At 38.9% G+C, this 23076-nt stretch overlaps 1 protein-coding gene across 1 annotated transcript in view; it reads left to right on the top strand.

The window, feature by feature from the left end:
* Positions 1-1723, top strand: part of LOC111158013 (developing brain homeobox 2) — a 31932-nt gene extending 30209 nt beyond the window's left edge. Inside the window, exon 4 of the mRNA XM_022519788.1 lies at positions 919-1723. Within this exon, the coding sequence (XP_022375496.1) occupies positions 919-1248 (330 nt within the window). The 3' untranslated portion in view covers positions 1249-1723. The remainder of the gene's footprint in view (positions 1-918) is intronic.
* The last annotated feature ends 21353 nt before the right edge of the window (positions 1724-23076 follow it).

Genomic DNA, 23076 nt, shown 5'->3' with positions numbered 1-23076 from the left:
TTAAAAATAGAAATCCACTAAATTGTTCACATAAAGATGCAGTGTAATGCTTAGGAAAACCATGTGATTGGCTTTTAAAATATCAAGAAACCAATTGTGGAGTTTTCTGATCAGGCCTGGTTGACTACACAGTAGATACAGGGGAGAATTAGTAGTAAAGACAGACTCCAGTGGGGTGGGGCAGAAGTATGGCTCAAATAGAAACCCCTATCATAAGCCCTTTCAGGTTAATTACGACTGATTGTTATTTATTGAGCCTAATTCTTCAAGTTTGATAAATCCTAGGAGTAATCAGACTTGGAAACTGTACGAAGCCTGGAATTTATCAAAGCGTTATAAAATGTTTAGCTTCCCAGAAGTTCCTAATGAAATCTGAATGTTATAAGAGCCTGGGCACTGGGGTGGGACAGTCATGGATTCTATTTTAAGTGCTCCCATTTTACTAGCTTTGTGACCTTGAACTGATTTATCACTCTGAACCTCAGTTTTCATACATGTGAGATGAGGACTTGTTGCAGTCGTCGCAAGGATCAAATTATGTAATCCACACAGCATGCATGGCCTGACACACCTGGCATAAAGTAAACACTATTATTAACCGATAGCCTTTCCTTTGTATAAATAATTTAGCATGGATTAAATGATGTTTTAAATTGTTGAGGGTGAAATCGGTTTTGAAAGATGTCAGACTTGCAGGATATAACCCATTCATCGCAGTCGTTTTGTTTCATCAGTCTGGGGAAATTATACGAAAGTAATTGTTCAGATATTTTTGAAGGAGCCCAGCAAAAAGCTTTAAGGACTTTGCTAGGCTGGCTCTCACAATAAGGTTGTCTCATAGAAGGCATTACAGTTTGCAATTCTGAAGTGAAGTAACATGGAGTAAGTGATCATTTTGTCCAATTATTTTGTCAATAGGTGAAAATTTGGTTTCAGAACAGAAGAATGAAGTGGCGGAATTCCAAAGAGAAGGAAGTGCTTTCCAACAGGTGTGTCCAAGAAGTAGGCCTTCCAGAGGATCCCCTTTCACGGTCTGCTCTGGGGTTCCCTTCTCCTTGTCCTTCGCTCTGGGAAGTCTCCCAGCAGCACTCGAGTCCAAGATGGAGGGAGAATTCGCCAGAACCTTCAGAAAGACTCATCCAGGAGAGTTCACGGGCAGCGCCCCCGGAAGCAAAGTCACTGCAGGGTGCCTTATATTTGTGTTCCGAAGAAGCTGGAGACAAGAGTGTCCTTGCTGGGGCGGTCTGAATCTAAGCCTTCCTCTATGTTAATTTAAAAGGACGCTTAACTAATAGCATTTGGACTCTAAAGCCAGCTAGCTTGTGCCTCATCGGTGCCTAAAACGTACTACCTTTGGAGTGATGCATGAACTAATGCTTTAGGAAACCCTCTCCAGTGTTCTCTTGTTGGGCTCCCACACTCAGGCTTAATGTGTAAGTGGAATAGAATCTCCCAGAAAGTACAAAGGAACTGAAAAGAATGAGAGTTACAGTTAGCTCAGTCCCTGCTCTGAATATGTGTGTATATATGTGTTTGTCTTTACGTGTGTATATATATAAATATTCATTGAAATACATTAGTAGGACTAGTTCCTCTTTAAATATTGTACCAAGCAAATTCATGTCCTTTTATATGAGGAAAAAACAATTATTGACTGGATGTTAATAATTTTTTGAAAATAATGTAATATTTGGATTTTGGTCCAACATGTTTTTTTTTTTTTAATTCCCTATTTTCTGGTTTCTTTCAGTGTCCAGCTATAAGTGAAACTTTAACAACTCAGCTCAGCTACCCTAATCGAATGAGCCACTATTAGATATATACACTGAAAGTATATACTTAAAAGTAATCCAACAAGAAAACTAGAAGAATTTCTGAATGAGACTATTAGAACCCTAAATTTTCCAAGTCTCTGGACTTCATCAGGACATCATTGAGGGAGGTACCCATTTAACTAACGATTATCTTTTGATCTCTTCTCTGTGAGGATGGGCCTTAATCAAGGTTTGCAAAATGAAATGCCTTTAAGGGCCTATCAGTAAAGAAAGGGCATGGTCCACCTAAAAATATTTGAGTTTAATAATTTACGAAATACTGTGTTGGGCAAATGAAACCTCTGTGCCAAGCAGTTTGTGACCTCTGGCCAAGACTTAAAGAAATGTCACAGTTCCTAAAATGTTCCCAACTGGACTTCAAAACACAATACTGAGGGAACTGGTAGTGGATTTCTGTTTGCACTTCTAGTTATAGACTCAATTTTCCACTTAGGTGGTATACACTATATATATTAGGTTATTTTTATGTATTAACAAGCACCACACAGATGTTTTGTGTGTTTTGTTGTTCCTGAAATAGTTGTATTATAAAATTGCATTTCTGGTAACGATTTGCTTAGTTAATCTAGAAATTTTTATTCAAGGTCCAAGAAAAAATTACGTTTCACTTTGAAGGAAATGAGGCAGAAAAAGGAATTGATGTGGTTTTGAACTAGGTTATTATTAATCTGTGGACAAGAAACATTATTAGAAATTCATGTTGTGGAATTTTGTTAGTGAGAAAGCTGCGTAAAGGGAGTGGCTTCTAATTTGCTTAAATTCCTAGTTATAGACTTTGAAGCTTTAGGGTTTAGAGAAGGTAATATCTAAAAAGACAACCGTTTTAGTCGGCATCAGGAAATGATTTTGTCTGAGCGTGATTAGAATTGGGGTATGCTAGCTTGTGTCTTTATCACGAGATGCTTTACTTAAAAGTCCTCTCAGAAGAAGCTTGTCCTAGTGTCTCTGTGGGAAAGAGGAGCAGGGATCTGCGGACAACAATTTAAAATTTAAAACCTATCTTAAAATGATTTGTAATATTGTTGTTGTTGTTGTTGTTTTCCCTTTGGTAGAATGTTAACCTCACCTACATTTATTGGATGCACCAGAGAATGTGCTAAGCCTTTAGGGTGAATTAATTCATGGTGGTCCTCATGACAGTAGCCCTAGGAGGTAGGCGTTATTATTGTCAGGATTGCTTTTTCCCAGGTGAGGGTGTAAGGCTATGAGTAGGGTGATGGCCCAAGGTCATGAGGTTAATAAATGGGATTTGGACCTGGCCATCAAGTTTCAAATTTTGAAATCCTACCAGCCATCTTGGGGGGTGTGTGTGCATACCACTGTAGAATGTATTCACCAGCTATGGGATGCATTGTAAGACATAACGTTTCTGGGATTGCAGTAAGATTTATTAAAGAATTTCAGAAGTGTATTGTACTTTATGATCTCTTACTTGGGGAATGGTTTTCTTTCTAGTGTTCTCTTCTCTATTAACTTTGAAGTTTGGGGAACGTAAAGAATTGCAAAAGCCTTTAACTATGAAGCCTCTATAGAAAATAGTCCCATAGGAGTGTTTCAGTGAAATGAAACTATTTTTTTAATCACTCACTGCTAAAAGTTTAAAGTGCTTATCTATGGTTAATGTTTCTTGAGAATAACTTGAAGTTAAATGAGAGCAACCTGCTTCACGGCACCTGATAAGCCAGGTTTTATGTGGGCTAATTGGTGCTCAAATGATCTTCCCCAGACTTTTACGCCAAGCTCTGAGACTCAGCAGGGGCTTTTTTATTCTGTAAGGTTGGCCTGATATTCAAATATGCAAATAAATATTTTAATTGGTTTCTACTCTGGAATGCCTTAAGGCTCCGGAAAGTACAGTTTAGATGACTATGTTAGGGATACTTAGGACACACGCAGAGACGCGTACACTTGGTGCTCATACGTAAGCCTGCTGTGCCTTCTCTTTGCCTTCACTCACCTGAATTACTTGAGAAAACTGCTGAGCGTGGTATTCTAATGGACAATTCTCTCTTAATTTGTAGTCTGCCAACTCTCCACCCACCCCACCTCCCTCCACCTCAAAGACGTACACATGTGTTTTCCCCTGTTCTCTCGATGCAGATTCCTTTTCTCCATGTGGTCACATATTCATGTGTTTGTTGTCTGCTCTCCAGGAAAATTCTGCTCTGGTAAGCACCCAAACCAGAGAAGCCTGGAGGCAAAGGTATTTTAAAATTTTTAGAAGACATTTTCCCATGGATTTTAGGCAGGTGAGAAGGAAAAAAAAAAATGGTTAGCACCATCCTCTAGCTTGTACAAAGGTAAATATTTTATAAAGCTAAATATAAAGAGTTGGAAGTATATAGTGGGTTAGGAATGGTCTTTGGGTCTGGAGACAGTGAAGGCCACGGTCATTGAAGTTGAAAAGGCGATTCTGTTTTCTTAGTGATGAAGTGGGTTGAATGGGGAACCCAACTGCTTGCTCCAATGATTCTCAAACTTCATAAATCCATACATATGAACATTCCATACCTTCCAACCAGTTTTGGGTATGTGCTCAGATTTCTGCAATATACCTCATACATTCTCTTCACCAGCCACACCTCCCACTCTACCCCTTGAGAATCATTACACATGTTTTTCTCTTTTCAAATATAAATTCGTAATTAAATATGCTCGTTCAGGCCACCCATGTCCTTTCTGGCCCCTCTCATTCTGCATTCTGATTCTTTTTTTTTTTTTTTTTTAAATCTACACACTCCTCAGCATGTTCCATGACCTAACTGCTAATGACCAGTGATTTCTTCAAGCTCTGCTGGCCTCTTATACAGCAAAGCTCATTCCACTGTGTTCATAAGCTTGTTAGACACTGCCTCTGCAGTCATCTGAAATCCACAAAAATATTTTTTCTTTTTGGATTTCAACACTTACTGGGTACTTGGTGTGAGGCACGGTCCTAGGCTCTGTATAAACAAATGTGAGGAAGAACGTGGTCCTTGCCCTCAAGAAACTTACAATCAGTCTTTTTGCCAAACAACTTTTGATATATTCCATGTGTCAGTAACTGGATCCGGTAAATTTGGAGCAAAAAATAAACTTCTAAGGTCCTCTAAAACCACTATCTCTCCGTGTGCAATTAGTGGGGCAGGGCGAGGGGGAGTGGGGCAAAGTTTATTAAGTGCCCCACTATTCAGAAAAATACAAGCTACCTGGCATTATTGGTTTTCTATCTCTCCTCCATTCAGGCCACATTGGTCCCAAAAGGAGTCAGAGCCTAAGGGAAGAATTCATTATTTTTTTATTGATGATAGTGCATCCTACCCTCTACTTTTGTATTTCTACCTTCTCAGTCTCAGATCAATCTGAGGTGGTGGGTGGGAACACGGAAGGAAAAGCAAATAACACAAGTGATGGAGAAACTAGGATGATAAGTATTCTCGAATATATAAGGAAAATTTTGCATAATTAATTTATATTGTTTATAAACCATCTCTAAAATAAGTAACTACTTTAAGAATGTTGTACAAGCCTCACAAAGATGGTTATTACCTTCAGCCATTAGTTGAGTTCCATTACAATGTTATTTTTGGTTGTAAGAGTTACACATGCTCATTGTGAAGAAATACCCTTGAAAATTTAGCTATCAAAAATCCCTGTGTAATTACACCATTTGGAGATAGCCAATTTAGCTCTTTTATGAAAAACTTTCACTTTGAATGTATGTGCATGTAAAGGTGTGTATGACTAAACAAATTTGGTCATGTTATGTATACAGTCTATCCTGCTTTTTTTAACTCAACTTTTTACAGAGAACATTTCCCCATGCCATTTAATAAATGCTGAAACTATTTATGATGGCTATATAATTTTCCATTGCTACCTCCTTGACTTCTTGAGGTGGACCAAGGGATGGGGCTGGGGGATATCAGGTCATGGAAAGAATGATCATGGAGCTCCTGTACCAAATGGAGAACCTCTTCCAAAAGCCACCTTGAACTTTGTCAAAACATATCCATCCAGTCAAGGCCCATGGTAGTGTACACACTTGTATTTCAATACCTTGCCAGCAGCAAAGATACTAATGTAGGGAGATATTCTACCTCTCTTTAATTGTGGTTATAGTCACTCTGATATCTCATTTTAGCAATGTTTTATTGCCCACAATGTGGGTAGAAGTCAAGCAAACTATTTGGTATCTGGCATCTGTCACCGTTTTGAAGGCTGAGATGATAAGGCTGCTTTGTCTAGTTAGTCCAGAATTCCACAGTTCCCACAACTCTGTGGACATTCTCTCAAAGTTGCTTAACCGAAACTATGAGGAGAAACTTTCGGGATCAGAACATTGTGAGTTTAAAAGGCAGCCCTCAGTGTTATTTAAACCCAAAGCATTCAGAATCATCAACTGTTTGACACTAACCAGAAGTCAAAAAATTGGGTATATCAATCTGAATAAAATAAAGTGTTATAATTAATTCATAATGTATAGTTAACCCTATTATGATGAATTTCCATTGTAGTTTCCTAGAGCAGCCATAATAGATTACTACAAACCATATGGCTTAAGACAACAGAAATCTCTTCTCTCACAGTTGTGGAGGCCAAAGATCCAAAAATCAAGATGTTGGCAGGCCCATCGTCCTTCAGAAGATTTTAAGGAGCTGCCCTTTCTGGCTTCTAGTGGCTCTAGGGAGTTCTTTGGGTTGGGCTGTGTGACTTTAACCTCTACCTATGACTCATATGGTCTCCTCTCCTATGTACCTGTGTCACAAATTTTTCTCTGCCTTTCTCTAATAATGACCGCTGTCATTGATTCTGAGCTGACTCTAAGTCCAGGATAATCCTATCTCAAGATCCTTAACTGCATCTGTGAAGGTCCTTTTTCAAAAAAGGTCACATTCACAGGTTCCAGGAATTAGGATATGGACATATCTTTCTGGAAGCCTCTATTCAATGCACATGACTATACCCTACAATATCACAGCAAAAGATGCAGGAAAACAAAAACAGAAGACTCAGACTCCCTTGGCATTCCCTATAACGAAATTTGACTTATATTGCTTTGACTTAAGGTTTTGTACCAATTAAGCGATGTACGACTTACAGGAGTATTTGGGGCAGGGACATTTTTCCAAAAATTGCCTCCATTTTGGATTTCTTTCTGCACTACAATTTAAGAAAATGTAGCCTTAATTTTTTAAAGCCCTCACATGGATTCCAGATGTTGACCATTTAATCCAAGAAGGTGTTTCCTTCCTTATTGTACAAATGTGGTGTACATCAAAAAATTGGCATTGTTTAATTTATGACTCACACGTGAACCATTGTTTTTTTGTGATATTGTTATTTTAAGTGATTCATAAACTAAACAATGCCAATATTTTGGACACATACCATATTTGTATAATGAGGAAACACCTTCTTCTATTAAATGGTCAACATCTGGGATCCATGTGGGAATTTCTTTGAAATTTTAAATAAAGACAAATTAGCATGGCATACATTTTCTCAGAGATGCAGCTAATTGTAATCAAAAGACAGAATGACTTGGTACTATATTGTGGTTAAGAAAACAGGAATGTTGTTGACAGAAACATCCAATAATGTTTTTACAGCACTATTTTGATGATGGGGTAAATGGAGTTGTGGAGTGAAACACAATATGGGCAGTGTTGAGTCAGGGATCAAAAATCAACCCTAGTGTACTCTCTTGGTAGGAGTGTAAGTTATCAAAAACTTTCTAGAGGGCAATTTGGTAACACAAACAAGCTGTTAAATGAGCATACCCTTTGACTACACAATGCCACTTACTGGAATTTATCTTTAGGAAATAGAAAGTGCAAACAATTTCATATAGAAAAGTACTCATCAAAATATATTTGACTTCATTTTTTTTTAAAGATTTTTTTTTTAATTTGACAGAGAGAGATCATAAGCAGGCAGAGAGGCAGGCAGAGAGAGAGGAAGGGAAGCAGGGTCCCTGCTGAGCAGAGAGCCCGACGTGGGGCTTGATCCCAGGACCCTGGGATCATGACCCGAGCCGAAGGCAAAGGCTTTAACCCACTGAGCCACCCAGGCACCCCTTGACTTTATTTTTTAGAGCAGTTTAAGTTCACAGAAAAATTGAATAGAAGGCAGAGATTTCCATATATCCCCCATCTTCACATATGTGTAACCTACCCTGTCAACATTTCTCACCGGAGTGGTACTTTTGTACAACTGAAGGACTTAACACTGACACATCATTATCACCTTAAGTCCATAGCTTACATTAGAATTCACTCCTGGAGTTGCATACTCGAGGGGTTTTGACAAATGTATGATGACATGTATCTACCACTATAGTATCATATAAAGCAGTTTCACTGTCTGAAAAGCCCTGTCATAATATATTTTTATATTTTAATAAGGAGTTGGTTAAATCAATTTTAGCAAATTTATATAATGAAATCCTATGCAGTCATTGAAATTGATATTATAGAAAAAAGTGTTGATCTATAAAAATGACTGGGATTCATTGTTAAAAGCAAAAACAGCCTAATAGTGTGTGTGTGTGTGTGTGTGTGTGTATAAGAGAGTGTACAAGTTTAGAGACAAGACTATACAAACATATATGAACTGTAGCTGTCTGTGGGTAGTGGGGTTAAAGGTGATGTTCGATTTTTTTTCCCTGTTCTTTTTCCAAATAATCAAGTCTAAATCATATTACTTTTAAAATCAGAAAATGTGCATCTTGATTTGGCTGTCTCACAGACATCTCAAATTCAAATGAGCTTTTCTTTTCACCTCTTGTCTTTACCAGCATTTTCTTCTTTCAATAAATGGTAAAGTAGGACAAGGAATTCAGCAATGTGGGAGTCAGCTTGCCTCTTTGCTCCCCACTTCCATCATACAGAATGGACTGCCAAGGCTGCTGTATGCATTCTTCTAAACCTGTCTTCAGTCTGTGCCCCTCTGTCCAGCCCTACGGGCCATGAGCATCCCAGATCTCTTGGCATTCCTTCTAGCTTCCTTCCAACTCCTACTCCAGGCTCTAGGTGACTGATTCTTTTAACATTCAAATCTAATCATGCCATCCTTCCCATTAAAATCTTTCTGTGGTTCTTTCCCAAGCTAAGACCAAGACCAACCTCCCTCACCTAGTTTACAGTGTCCTTTGAGATCTGTTTCCTATTCCTCTCTAGGGTCCCATCTCTCTTCACTTACCTTCTTGTTCTCTACATTCCAGACGTATTGGATTTTCTCCTATTTCCTTAAATTTCGTACATGCTTGTAACTCTCCTAAGCCATTGCACAAGTTAATCCCAGACTGCTGTCCTTCTCTGCTCCCAACTGACTGATATTTCTCCTTACCTACTCTCACCCACACTTCAGGTCTCCCCTGGATTCCTGGGGGAGTCTCTATTGTGTGTTCCTTCCTCCAAACCCTCACCACCCTTTAATTACCTGTTCATCTTTTGTCTTCCTGACCTCATGAATCTAGATAGACTTTAAGCTCTGTAAGGTCAGAAAACCTGTCTGTTTTCCCCCCGCTCCATCATTAATAGCTAGCAGGGAGCCTGGAATTCAGTAATTCCATAATGAATGTATTTGTTTGATTTGAAATTAAATGATATGTGAGTTTCCTTCCAGTTTTCCCATATATTTTGTCTTTTCTAGAGCTCTCTTGTTAAATGAAGTAATGGATGAGTGAGGACAGCTAGGGAAGTGTGGTGGTGGTACGCAGAGCCGGCATGTGTCAGCCTGGGCTAAACATGGTCATTTCCAAAGTTTGGCAGGAGCAGCATGAAATGCAATAGTTTTCTCTAGTCCAGTCTTTTTCTTCTTATATGGTATAACATTGAGCAGAAACTCCAGTTGTGGAGGAAAATGTAAGCAGTTGGTAACATGATAATGCAAAATAGCTTTTTGATAAGGGCTAAGTAGAAACATATTTTTATTACTTAAGTTCTGCTGTCATAACAGAATACCATAGACTTGGTGGCTTAAACAGCAGAAATTTATTTTCTCATAGTTCTGGAGCCCGGAAGTCCAATATCAAGGTACCAGCAAGTTTGGTTCTGATGAGACCTCACTTCCTCGCTTGCGGATGATCTTCTCACTGTGTGTTCACATGGTCTTTTCTCTGTGCATGTGCAGAGAGAGAGAGAAAAGACTCTGGTATCTCTTCTTATAAGGTCACCATTCTATTATATTAGGGCCCCACCCTGATGACCCCATTTAGCCTTAATGACCTCTTTAAAGGCTCTATGTCCAAATATAGCACATAGAGGGGATTGACCTTCAACATATGAATTTTGGAACGACACAATCTGGTTTATAACAGTATTATTTATATTGCATTCTATTCTATATTGATACAATTGAAACTGTATTTTAACATTATAAACATTTAAGAGATACTTTTGTATTAAGTTCCTGTAGCTGCTGTAATAACAGACGCTGCAAACTAGGTGGCTTTAAAATAACAGAAATGTGTTCTCTCGCAGTTCCAGAAGCAGGAAGTCCAAGATCAGTATTATGGGGCTGAAATCCAGGTGTCGGCAAGGCTGGCTTCTTCTGGAGGTTCTAGGGGAGAATCCATTCCTTCCCTCCTCTAGCTTTTGTGGGCTGCTGACATTCTTTGGCCTGTGGCTGTATTGCTTCAGTCTGTGTCCATACTCATTTGACCTCCTCTTCCGTTTGTCTTCTCTATACCTGGTCTCCCTCTGCTTCCCTTTTGTCAGATTGCATGGGATTACATGTAGGGCTCACTCAGACAATCTAGAGTAGTTTCTCTAGCTCAAGACCCCGAATCACATCTGCAAAAACCCTTTTCCCAGATAAGGTAAAATTTACAGATGCCAGGACTTAGGACCTGCTATCTTGGGGTGGGGTTGTGGGGTATGGTGTTTTACAGCCTACCGCAACCCTTATTTTAAGATAACCTAGTCTTTTACAGTTAAGCCTTGACTTTAAAGTACGATTTCTCTTGGTCAGAAGTTTGTTTTTATATCATGGTCCTGTAAACATATAGTAAGCTTCTTCATAATGCAGAACTTCAGGTCATTAAGGTCAGAAATAAAATCAGAAGCCCTGATGCCATTGTTTTAAATGGGATACTATTCTCTTTTCTCCATATATCATAAAACCTCTAAACTACTTTCAGGCAAATAATACAAATTGGTCCTCTCACTGATCACTTGTGCTAAAAGAGATTGCATGTTGGGGGCACCTGGGTGGCTCAGTCAGTTAGACATCTGCCTTTGGCTCAAGTCATGATCTCAGGGTCCTGGGGTTGAATTCTGCTTCAGGCTTCCTGTTAAGCGGGGAATCTGCTTCTGCCTCTCCCTCTGTTCCTCCCTGCCTCACTCTTACTCTCCCTTTTTCACACATAAATACATAAAATCTTTTTTTTTTTAAATTACATATTCAATTTAAAGATTTTATATTTTTATCATCTTTATTTGTTTTAAGTTCAGTTCACATTTTATTGTGTGATCTATTATTTTCTCTGGGTGTTTTTAATCACTGAATTTTTTAACTTTTATTCTTTTTTACCTTATATCAGGTTCTTCCCTTTTGTGAAATATCTACCGTAACTCTCCTCATGCTATTTATTCATGCCATATTGTTTTCACCTTTATAAGCTTTGTCTTGATTTATCTCCGAGAATTTATATCTTGGGTTTACTTTAGCAATGGAATTTGTTAGGCTCATCTTGTGAGTTCCACAACCATTTATTAACTTCATGTTTTATTCAAGACTGATTGCATCTTCCTCCGCAAGTGAGCTAAAGTTCCTATATTTTCAGACTCCGTGAACGCACTTCTTGTATCTAGACATCTAAACCAGAAGCCTGCAAGTAATCCTGGATATCTTTGTCTGTTTATCTGACTCTCTTGTCCCCCTGTATAATCACAAAATACAGTTAGCTCTAAACATTTCTCTTATATCCCTACATCTTAGGCATGTGTTCACTTCTTTTATAATACATGCTTTATTCCATTCCAGGATATCCTCCCTTACTTGGAATGACCTCCTAAGGGGTCTTCCTATTGCCAGTGGAGGAAGAGACTAATCAGCCATAGTCTATTCTTTAAACTTTATCTTGAGCTCTCTAAAACAGGATTTCTTAACCTTGGCACTATAGGGGTTTGGGGCCAAATAATTGGTTGTTGTGCAGGGCTGTCTTGTGCCTTGTGGAACACTTATTAGCAACCTAGCCTCTACCCATTTACAGCAAAGCCTCCTTCATCTCTGTCATGGCACTAAAGAATATCTCCAGACCTGCCAGATTTCCCAGGGTGGGAGGAAGGGGATTGTCCCCAGGTAAGAACCACAGTCCTGAAACAAGGATTTGATGATGTTACTCTCCTCTTACTATTTTATTGATTCCTTATTTAATTCATTCAACAATTATGCATTGTGTGAGGCTCTGTACTGGAGTATGGGAATATGAGGTGAGGAAGTTAGTTGTGGCCAGTGCTCACACACTTAAGTTCAAATTCAGTAAATTGTCTAAGTGAATAAGAAAGTATAAATTATAAAGAAAGAAAGAAGGGAAGAAAAAGGCTGCTCATTAGACTAGATGAGAAATAGACAAATGACAGTGGACAAAGCCGATGGTTTTTTAAACAGAAAGAAATGGACATATTTGAGACAAGTTTTGAAGCTAGAATCAGTGGGGTTTTCTGATGGATTAAATGTGAGAGATAAGGGAAATGAAGGATCACAAAGATTCTGAGGCTTGTGGGTTGAGCAATAAAATGAGCAATGAAGCCATTTCTAAGATGGTGAGGGTATGGGGAATAGGTTTGGATTAGACATTCAAGTTTGAACTCATTAAGCTAGTGAGTCATTGAACTGGGCATTGGTTAAAGCTGGTTGTGGGTATTTAGGATTAAGAGGAGACATCATTCCTGGGGATATCAATTTTGGAGTCATCAAAATCTAGGTGGTACTTAAAACTATTGTATGGGACCTAAAAAAAATGTGGAGAGAAAGAGTGGAAGATGACCCTGGAATCCTGCTCAGATATAAGACAAGGAGAGAAGGGTTCTTTGAATTTGACAACAGAGAGGATGATAGTGATGTTAGAAAGTGAAAGCCAGGCTGGGGGGATCGAAGAGAATGAAAAGTAAGACAGCAGACAGGATTGAGGATACAAAAGTTTGAAGCAGTTTTGCTGTTTAGGGGAGTGGAGAGAGAACGTGGAAGCTGGAGGGTTTTACACAATGTAGTGAGGTCTTTTATCTTTTAAGTTGGATTTACTAGGGAATATTAGGATAACAATGAAATGATTAAATGGAGAGGGAATGATGATGATGTAAGACAGGGAGAGAGGAGCCAATTTTGATGACAGCAAGAGGCATTGAATAAAGAGCTGGGTTTAAGAGAGGTCTTCCTTTAGGAGGAGTGAGAATTTTCTGCACTGGACCCCTAGATAAGAGCAGTGCAGAGGCAACTCTGCTTGTAGCTGGAGGGAGAAAAGAGTCCTCTCCTTTACAGCTTCTTACTGAAGCATGAGGCAGTCCTCCACTGAGAGTGAAGGGAAGGCTAAGGAAGGGTGATGAGAGTTTAGAGGAAAAGGGAGAGTAAATAAAAGAGGAGGTAAGGAAGAAAATCTATCAGAGAAACAAGATTTCTGCATTTTTTTTGAGTACCTATTTGTGGTGTAGAGTATGAATATCAAGTGAAACAAATAAGTTTACATATATGGTTCTTCTCTACCAATTTTCAAATGCTAATGTGTAAATGAGGAAAGCAGATTAATAGAGTTTTGCCAGAAGAGTAGTGTGAAAGCATAAAGACCCTGGAAAGAGCACAATCTTGAGAAAGAGCATGACTATGATGGTGGACCATGGAATCCAGGCTAGATGAAGGAAGGAAAGAAGCAGCAGGGACTGATTATCAGGGAGAAAGTCACGGGATCAATGTATCGGGGGTCTTGGTGAAGGTGAAGATTTTTAGATCACATAAACAAGTGATCTGGTGGTTGGAAAGTGAAACATCTGAAATCAAGATTTTAGAAGTAATGTAGTTTCTAGTGCCAACGAGGTCTAGGATAAAACCATGGGGATGGGTAGCTGATAGGATGGAAAGAAAGGTCATATGTGAGGAAGAGATGAAGGAACTAGAAATCCCATTGCTTTCAGGGTAAAGTTTACATTCTTTCATAGGCCACACATGGGTCTTTGTGAAGTGGTTTCTACTTAAGTTTCCTTTTTTTTTTTAAAGATTTTATTTATTTATCTGACAGACAGAGATCACAAGTAGGCAGAGAGGCAGGCAGAGAGAGAGGGGAAGCAGGCTCCCTGCTGAGCAGAGAGCCCAATGTGGGGCTCAGTCCCAGGACCCTGAGATCATGACCTGAGCCGAAGGCAGAGGCTTAACCCACTGAGCCACCCAGGTGCCCCGGTTTCTACTTAATTTTCAATCTGACTTCATCATTCATCACCATCTCCTCACTCTAGGCTTTTTTTTAGTGCATCTTTCTCTTTATTCTCTCACTACTGCCTTGGAGTCTTTGTTCATGTTCTTTATTCTGTCTAGAACACTCTATCCTCATTGCTCTCTACTTCCCAACCTCAGCTGTACATATCTTTACAATATCCTAGGTATTATGTTTTCCATTAATACATGTCTGAGCATAGAATTCTGAGTGAGGCATTTCTCTTTTTGCTTTCAGAAAGACTCTATACCTCCTTTTTATTTTTTTTTAAGATTTTTTTATTTATTTGACAGAGAGATACAGAGTACAAGTGGACAGAGAGGCGAGCAGAAGAAGAGAGAGAAGCAGGCTCCCCACTGAGCAGGGAGCCCGATGCGGGGCTCGATCCCTGGGATCATGACCTGAGTTGAAGGCAGATGCTCAACTGACTGAGCTACCCAGGCGCCCCTATACCTTTTTGTTATAATTGCAAGTGTGTTTCCACACTAGTCTATGCATGGGAGTGATTTTTAATATATGTTTAGATTCATTTAGGGAATAGTACTTGCTCAAATTTTGTAATTATTCCACTTGTTTTGACAAGGATATTGGTTGCAAAATTCTATGCATTCATTCATTTGTTCATTTTGTTCACTTGTTCATTCCTTCACTTACCAAATACCTACTCTGCATGTACAATGTGCCAGGAGGTGCCTGGAATATATCAGTGAATCAAGCAGAGAGGAGTCCTTGCACTTAAGAGCTTATATTCTAGTAGAGGAAGACAGGTAATAAATAATGAATGTAGTATGTAAGTAAATTAGAAGTACATAAAAATCTGATAAAGGTGGGGGAAATAATACAGGAAGGCCAGGGGTGTGTTTTGCAGTTGTAAATAAAGGCATCAGGGAAGGCTTCACCAAAGGTGACATTTGAGCAAAGACCTGGAGAAGCTGAGGACATAAATCATATAGGTATCTAGGGAAAGAACATTTCAGGCAGCAAGACTGGAGACTGTGAAGGATCTAAGTGGGAAGACAGACTATAGAGATGCTGCTCAATGGGATGCCATGTGGTATGGTCAAAGTGTGACTGGAGGGGAGAAGACAACCAAGGATCGTGAAAGATGAGGTCAGATAATAAAGCCTTTGGCTGTTACTCTGAGTGAGGGAGATCAGGGAAGTGACATGATGTGATTTATATTTTTAGGGGTCACTGTGACTACTCGGTTGAGAAGAGACTACAAGGAGAAGGATGAAAGCAGGAAATCCAGGAGGTTAGTGTAACAGTTGGAGGAGATAATGGTGGCTTGGATCATGGTAATAACATGGGAGTAGAGAGAAGTGGTTGAATTCTGGATTTATTTTAAAGATAGAGCCAGTGGATTTCTTGGCAGAATAAAGGTGGTATGAGGCAAAAGGGATAAGGATGACTCCATGGTTTTTGCCTGGGCTTACAGAAGGATGCAGTCATCATTCACTGAGATAGGGAAGTCTCTGAGTGAGCTAGGTTTTTTTGTTTGGTTGGTTTTTTGTTTGTTTGGTTGGTTTTTGAGGGGAGGTGGATCACAAATTATGTTTTAGACATGTTAAGTTTGTGTTGTCAGTGAGCTCTTTAGGTGGAGATGTTCAGTAGGTAATTAGATATACAAACTTAGATTTCAGGACAGAAGCCTGGACTAGAGATAAACATTTGGGAGTCATTTGTATATAGACAGCATTTAAATTTTTAAAAATCTTTAGTTTTTATATGTTTTTATTTGAGTATATTTGACATACATCAGTTTCAGGTGTACAAGATAGTGATTCAGCTTTTCTGTGCATCATACTGTGCTTGGCACAAGTGCAGCTACCATTTATAGACAGCATTTAAACACAGAGACTGGATGAGGGTGCCAAGGGAGTGAGTATGGGAAGCAAGGAGAGAGCCCTGAGGCTCTCCAATGATAAGAGGTTTGAGAGGAAATGAGGAACCAGTGAAGGAGATTGAGAAGCACTAAGCTTTGAGGTGGGAGGAATGCTAACAGGGTGAGCGTCCTAAAAGCTAATGAAAAAAAGAGTGATCAACAGGATTGATGCTGATAATAGTACAGTAAGATGGAAATTCAGGAGAGAACTTTGGATTTAGCAATGGAGACATCAGCAAGAACAGTTTCATGGAAACATGAATGAGAAAGCCAGGCTAGAGCAGGTAGTATTGAGAATATCATGGGAAAGGTGTTGGGAGGCAGTAGATAGTTATCAGCAGAGGGGAGCAGAGGAAGAGGTAGTATTCACAGGACAGATGGGGTCATGCTGATGGGAATGCTAATAGGAATGATCCCACAGAACGAGAGAGAGAAAGGGCTTGAGGAAGAAGGCCAGAGCTGCTGGGCTCCAGGGTACAAGAGCAGGAACTAGGTCTACAGAGAAGCACAGGGAAGCTCTTCTCCCACTGTAGTAAATGTGGGAAGGCAAAGTATGGATGGGTGCAGTGGGTAGATATGGCAGAGGGAGTCTGAGAAAAATTTTTACTGCTTAGAATTCCTCAGTGAAGTAGCAAGGAAATCAGCCAAGAGAGGATAAAAATGAGATAGCGAAGGTTTATATAGAGAAACTGGTGTGAAATATTTAATTGAAGAATGGATTGAATGGACAAAGTTTGAAATACATATGTGTATTAGATCAAGCTTGTTAGTAGTATTGCCAAATCTTTATATACTTAGTAATTTAGGGTTTGTTTGATCCAATTACTGAGAATGTTATGATAAAAATAATAGATTTGTCAAGATGCTTGTACAGTTCTATCATATTTTGCTTCAAGTAGTTTGAAGTTATTTTATTAAGTATATATAACATTTGATTTGTATTCCCAGTGAATCAGACCTTTTGGTCATGTAGCAAACCTCTTTAACTTCAGTGATACTGTTATATTTGCTACATCAGCTTTATTTTGGAGGGTATTTCACATTTGTACTCTTAATCTTTTTATGTCTTTATGTTTTAGGTTATCTCTTGAAACACTATGTAGCTCAATTTTGTTTTGTCTAATCCAATCTGTGTCGGGTCAGCAAGAAAAGGGTGTGTGTGTGTGGGTGTGTGTGTGTTTAGGGTACTAGAGATACTGTATTCTACTTCAGAATTAGATTTGGAAAAGAACACCAAGGGCAGTGGGCAGGGACAGTGGTCTTAAAGAGAAAAGGAAAGCAAATTATAAAATCCATGGATCTGTTGGCAAAAGGAGAACAAAGCTTGAGAACTATCCTACACCCCACAAGGGTTCCAATGGAGATGATAAGGATACTTGGTATGCTACATGCCTTGAGGGATACTGGTGACCTGCAGGGCCAAAACCACATGGAGAAAAGAAAGAATCTATTGCCAATGAGTCCAGGTTAATGGTATGGAGTGTCGTGGCCGGCGCGACAAATCGACCAGGAACGTGAGGGTAAGAGGATGAAGAAAAGAACTCGAACAGCAGAGAGATGGGGGCAGGAGGAGCACTGAGGAGGATGTCCAACAGTGCTAAGTTTATTCAAAGCATTAGGGCCATATATATAGTGATATTATAATAGGAGAAGCAATACATCTGTGTCTAGTTAAACAACCACGAGTTTCTCGTGAAGCCAAATGGCTGATGCCAGTACACTTGTTCTGTATTGATACAGCAAACCTGGAAGTAATTTATGGGCTGTACTAGGGCAGCAAGGACCAGCCATGAACTTATGACCCCAACCGAATTGTTCTCATTTGTTTAGCAAGCGTGTGGGAAGTCACGTAGGCAAGCGCACAACACATAGCACAGACCCTTTCTCAGTGCTACTCAACTTTTCCTGTCCTAAACCTTTTGTTAGGTTATTCGGACTTTAAAGGAGGCACAAGTCAGGACCTGGTTTGGTCCTCGTCTCAAGCCTTATTGTGGCCTCCCACAATGTAGTAACTCCAGAACTGCCTCATACTATGGATCCTTTAATTAAGAATAAGTTCTCGGGGTGCCTGGGTGGCTCAGTGGGTTAAAGCCTCTGCCTTCGGCTCAGGTCATGATCCCAGGGTCCTGGGATCGAGCCCTGCATCGGGCTCTCTGCTCCACAGGGAGCCTGCTTCCTCCTCTCTCTCTCTCTGCCTGCCTCTCTGCCTACTTGTGATCTCTGTCTGTCAAATAAATAAATAAAATCTTTAAAAAAAAAAAAAAAAGAAGAAGTTCTCATAGGAGCACCCAGCTGGCTCAGTTGATGGAGCATGCAACTCTTGATTTTGGGTTTGTGAGTTTGGGCCCCACCTTGGGTGTGGGGATTGCTTAAAAATAAAATGTAAAAAAAAAAAAAAAAAGAATAAACTCTCATAATGCTGTGGGTTTCACAAATCAGTTATTCAGTCGTTAGTCAAATATGTATTTACTACATGAGTCAGGCACTGGGTTGTATGGTAGGGAATCAAAACAGGATAAACAAACTAAGAGGCTTATGACTCCCCTTCTTTAAAATTAGTCCATAGACTTTCTAAAGCCATTTGGCAATTGGGAAATCTTAGTCAAAGATTTTGAAATAATAGATCTTTAGAAGATTGTACTTAACAGGCAGAAGGATGGTGAAGGTGTCCCATCACTTCGTTAGCCAGAAGAGTGGGACAATGTCACAGCAATGGGTTTCATTTTGAGGGGAATTCCAAAGGCCAGACCAGCATGCTTATCTATGGGGCCTAATGGGCCCTAATCTATGGGGAGGTAAGTAGGATTTCTGTTCTACAGACTAAAGCAGTGGCTCTTAACCTGTCTGGGAATCTGATGAAAGCAGTGGACCCTCTCTTAATATCATTTGTTCTCCAGGGACATTGGTGATGTCTGGAGGCATTTTTGATAGTGATGATGGGGGCCGTGCTAGTGGCATTTTGTGGGTAGAGGCCAGGGATAATGCTAGATATCCTACAATGCATAAGACAGCTCCCACAACAAAAATAATTATCTGGCCCCAGATGTCTGAATTCTAAGATCAAGAAGTTCTGCTCTAGATAAAGACACGTCTGCATATACACATAAAATTTTGAATACCATTTCAGAGGTATGAGAGTCTTCCTAAACCCTACCCTGAGTCAACTGATCTCCGGTCAAAACTCTGCTGGAAGTTTCTATGTGGTCTCATATCAAGAAGAAAGGTAGATTTCTCTGATCTTTATTTCAAATAATTGACTTAAATTTTAGAATAGAATCAAAAATGTGTTTGGGGCACCTGGGTGGCTCAGTGGGTTAAGCCTCTGCCTTCCACTCAGGTCATGATCTCAGGGTTCTGGGATCGAGCCCTGCATCGGGCTCTCTGCTCCACAGGGAGCCTGCTTCCTCCTCTCTCTCTCTCTGCCTGCCTCTCTGCCTACTTGTGATCTCTCTCTGTCAAATAAATAAAATCTTTAAAAAAAAATGTGTTTAATGGTGTATAACCTTTGAAACATAGCACACATTTTTGTAAAAACTTTTCACTTTATTTTCAAATCAATGTATATTTTAAGCCAAACTTGATCCAGATGTTTCTGATTCATATACTAATACATCAAGATGTTGTTTCATATGGATCTTCAATGTTAGCAAAGTTGGGGTGAACCTTCTTTCTTGTAGATCTCCAAAGGGTCATTTAATTCTTAAAGGTAGGAGGTCATATTTTTCCATTAGGAAATCCTCTTATGTGGGTTCAAATCATGTTCAAATACATAGTCTGTTAGGATTTGGAGAAAACAAGTCATCTCTTCCTTATTTTATCATGCTTCTCTAAATATACAAGCGCTTGAGAATGATTTAAGTCATGGCTAAATAGATCTTTGTTCTCTTATACTAACGCCAGTAAAGTTTAGGTTTTAAGCCTCTTTGTAAGTTGGCTCATTAAAACAGTTAAAAATCCGAGAAAATGGTGTAAATTTCTTTGGTGAATAAGTGTGCTAATAACTTTCATAAAAAAAGAAACTCACTATTTGGAATTTATAAAACTTTCTGCTACAGTCTTGGGATTCATTAAAAAGCTGATTATATCAACCCTGCACATATGTTAAAAGGCACATTTCATTGATCATTCAGTAATATGCTCTGATTTTAGAAATGTTTTATTAAATACTATTTACTATTCATTATCTAAGATTGAAAAGCAGACCAGTTTAAGAAAAAAGCATTCCAGGGGCATTCAGGAGGCTCAGTTGGTTAAGTGTCCATCTCTTGATTTTGGCTCACGTCATTATCTCAGGGTCCTGGGGTTGAGATTTGTGCCAGGCTCTGGGCTCAGCGTGGAGTCTCCTTGAGGATTCTCACCCTCTCCCCCACCTCATGCTCTCTTTCTCTCTCAAATAAATAATCTTTAAAAAAAAAAACCCTCCAAATCCCTGAGCAATCTTTACATCTTTAATGCCATTGAACAACATAAATGCCACCCCCAATGCTTTTAACTTTGTATGTGTGTTTGAACATGAAGTCATATTATGTGTAGCACTTTTTTTTCCTGCTGATAAAATACTAGGAGTGATAATTATGATTGCAGTTGAAAATGTTTGCCAACACTGAAAATGTTTGCCAACTATATTTGACAACTGAAAATGGAGTACTGAGGCAATTGTTTGGGTTGTCATAAATTCTGTCACTTGTTCAACAAATATTTATTCTAGGCTCTGAACTAGGAATTTGGGGTGACATAAAACTAAACTGAATGGGAATCATCTCCTCAAGGAGTTAACTATTGGAGGTGGGAGACAAGGTAGGCCATTCATTTATTCATTCAACAAATGCCTATTGAGCACCTACTATGTTATAGGAACAGTTCTAAGCCTTGGGGAGCCCTTAACAAAAAAAAAAAAAAAAAAAAAAAAAAAAAAACAGCCAGAATCCCTGCCCTTATCAAGTTTCCACTGGGTGAGGAAAATATTGGGAAGAACTGACAAGAGAATAATATGCTGTTCCTGTAGAGGAATGTGAGCAATAATGAATAGGTCCTCTAACTGTTGAGCATCTATTATGTGCCGGATACTATAATTGGCTCATATAGTTCTCCAACTTCCACTGAAGTAGGCATTATATTTTATTTTTACAAAAGAGTAAACTGAGGCTTAAAGAGATTTGGTCATTCATTGAAGATCCTAAGTTATGTACTGACTGAATTTTAATAGAATTATGTCTGGTTATCTTCAGACTAAGATGTCTATGCCTTATTGTGTAAGTAGTGAGGGGCTAACAAAGGTTATTTAGCATCACTTTAGAAAGTTCGATTTGGCAGTGTAGTATGAAAAGCAAGGAGGGTTGCAAGACTGTTGTAACCTCACTGCTCCCAAATGTTTTTCATGATAACTGTCTCCAAGAAAGTTGTCTGATTTCCTATGGCAGAAGTACCATTTGCCTTCTACGTGCTGGCACTTGAGTATATTTTACTTTCATAGTCTATGGAAAAAAAAAAAACAACCTATCTACTGTCTTGTAGATAACGTCTTTGGGAATATTGCCATCTTTTTGAAAACTGTAAAAAAGATCTGTGCTTTATTTGCCCAGCAACTCTTAATCATGCCTGTTTACAAATCCTATCCATTCTTGAAGAGAAACCATTCCGTATGGTTTGAGCATGGATGACTTCGTCATCCAGATGCAGAAGAGGACACATGCCCCAGGCCTGACTAATTAGAACACTCGGACCCCTGGCCATAGTACTTAGTTTGGAAAAGTTGTCCCTGGTATTTTTCTGCCAGAACAATTAGGGAAATTTTCTGCCTGTGACGGGTTGCAAAGATAGGACATGTGGGTCTTACGGGCTGCAGATATTCATTGAGCCTAGAAGAGCTGTCCAAGATAGAAAGCGTGAGAGCCATATATGAGCACCTGGATCCCGCCTTGCTGGATGCTAGATACCTATGAACTTTCACTTATATAACCCAATGGCATCTCTATTTTGTTTGATGACTTAGTTTGAGATTGGATTTTATAACCAGGACTTGCAAGAGTCCTGACCAATAGAATGACATAACATTGATTTCTCTTCTATCATTCACTATCAAACACAAAGCTGGCAAGCCCCAAATTTACTGAATCCAAACAATTAAGAATAAAATAGACAAAAATGCAAAATACTTATAGCTTGGATACGTGTCTTAATCACTTACTATTAACTATTAAATATTAACCATATTTCAAGGGAATAGATCACATCTTGAAATTCCCAAGTGACCCAGGACATGGTAGTAGAATTTTGCTTTTAAATAGAATGATGGCATTTGGGTTTTTGAGGGTACTGTAATACCAAGGGAAATCAAGCAGTTCAGATGTATTAGAAGCTGGATAGAAAGAGTGCTGGCTATGGCCCTGCCTGGGAATGGGAGCAAATTCCCAACCCAGCACACTGCAAAGTATAAGACATAGATTTTAAAAAATTGAAGACACAAATACACAGATATTCCATGTTTATGGATCTCTATAACATCATAATAGTAAGTAACACAAATTCTATCACTGAAGATGTTTAATGGGTTTAATGTTTTAAGTACCAAAGTTAGAAGGTGAGGTAAAAAGATGGTGGGATGAGTAATGTGTACAAAAATATATGAAAAGCCACCAGAATAAAAGGCTAATATTTTGAAGGTAGAAAAATTGCCTTTAATATTCTCAGAGGAAGGGTATAGGCATGAATACTCTGGCTATGATTTCATGTTGAAAAAAGATAAATTGCTTCATTTATCCACTTGACATCTCTGTTTTAGTATTTTGAGTATATGTACATAATTCTTTATTTTTTTCTTTTACATTTTTTCTCTTTTTTTGTATCTTTGTATGTAAAAGTTCCAACATTTCAAAGTTGGTTGTTTGGAATTTTTCCATTCACCCCCTTAAGAAATGTTGGTTGTAGGCCAAGAAAACCTCATAGAT

Source organism: Enhydra lutris, unplaced genomic scaffold (genome assembly GCF_002288905.1).
Source record: "Enhydra lutris kenyoni isolate GAN:26980312 unplaced genomic scaffold, ASM228890v2 scaffoldscaffold56, whole genome shotgun sequence".
NCBI lineage: Eukaryota > Metazoa > Chordata > Mammalia > Carnivora > Mustelidae > Enhydra > Enhydra lutris.
Note: the sequence above shows the minus strand (reverse complement) of the source record. Positions and strands in the feature narration are given on the sequence as shown.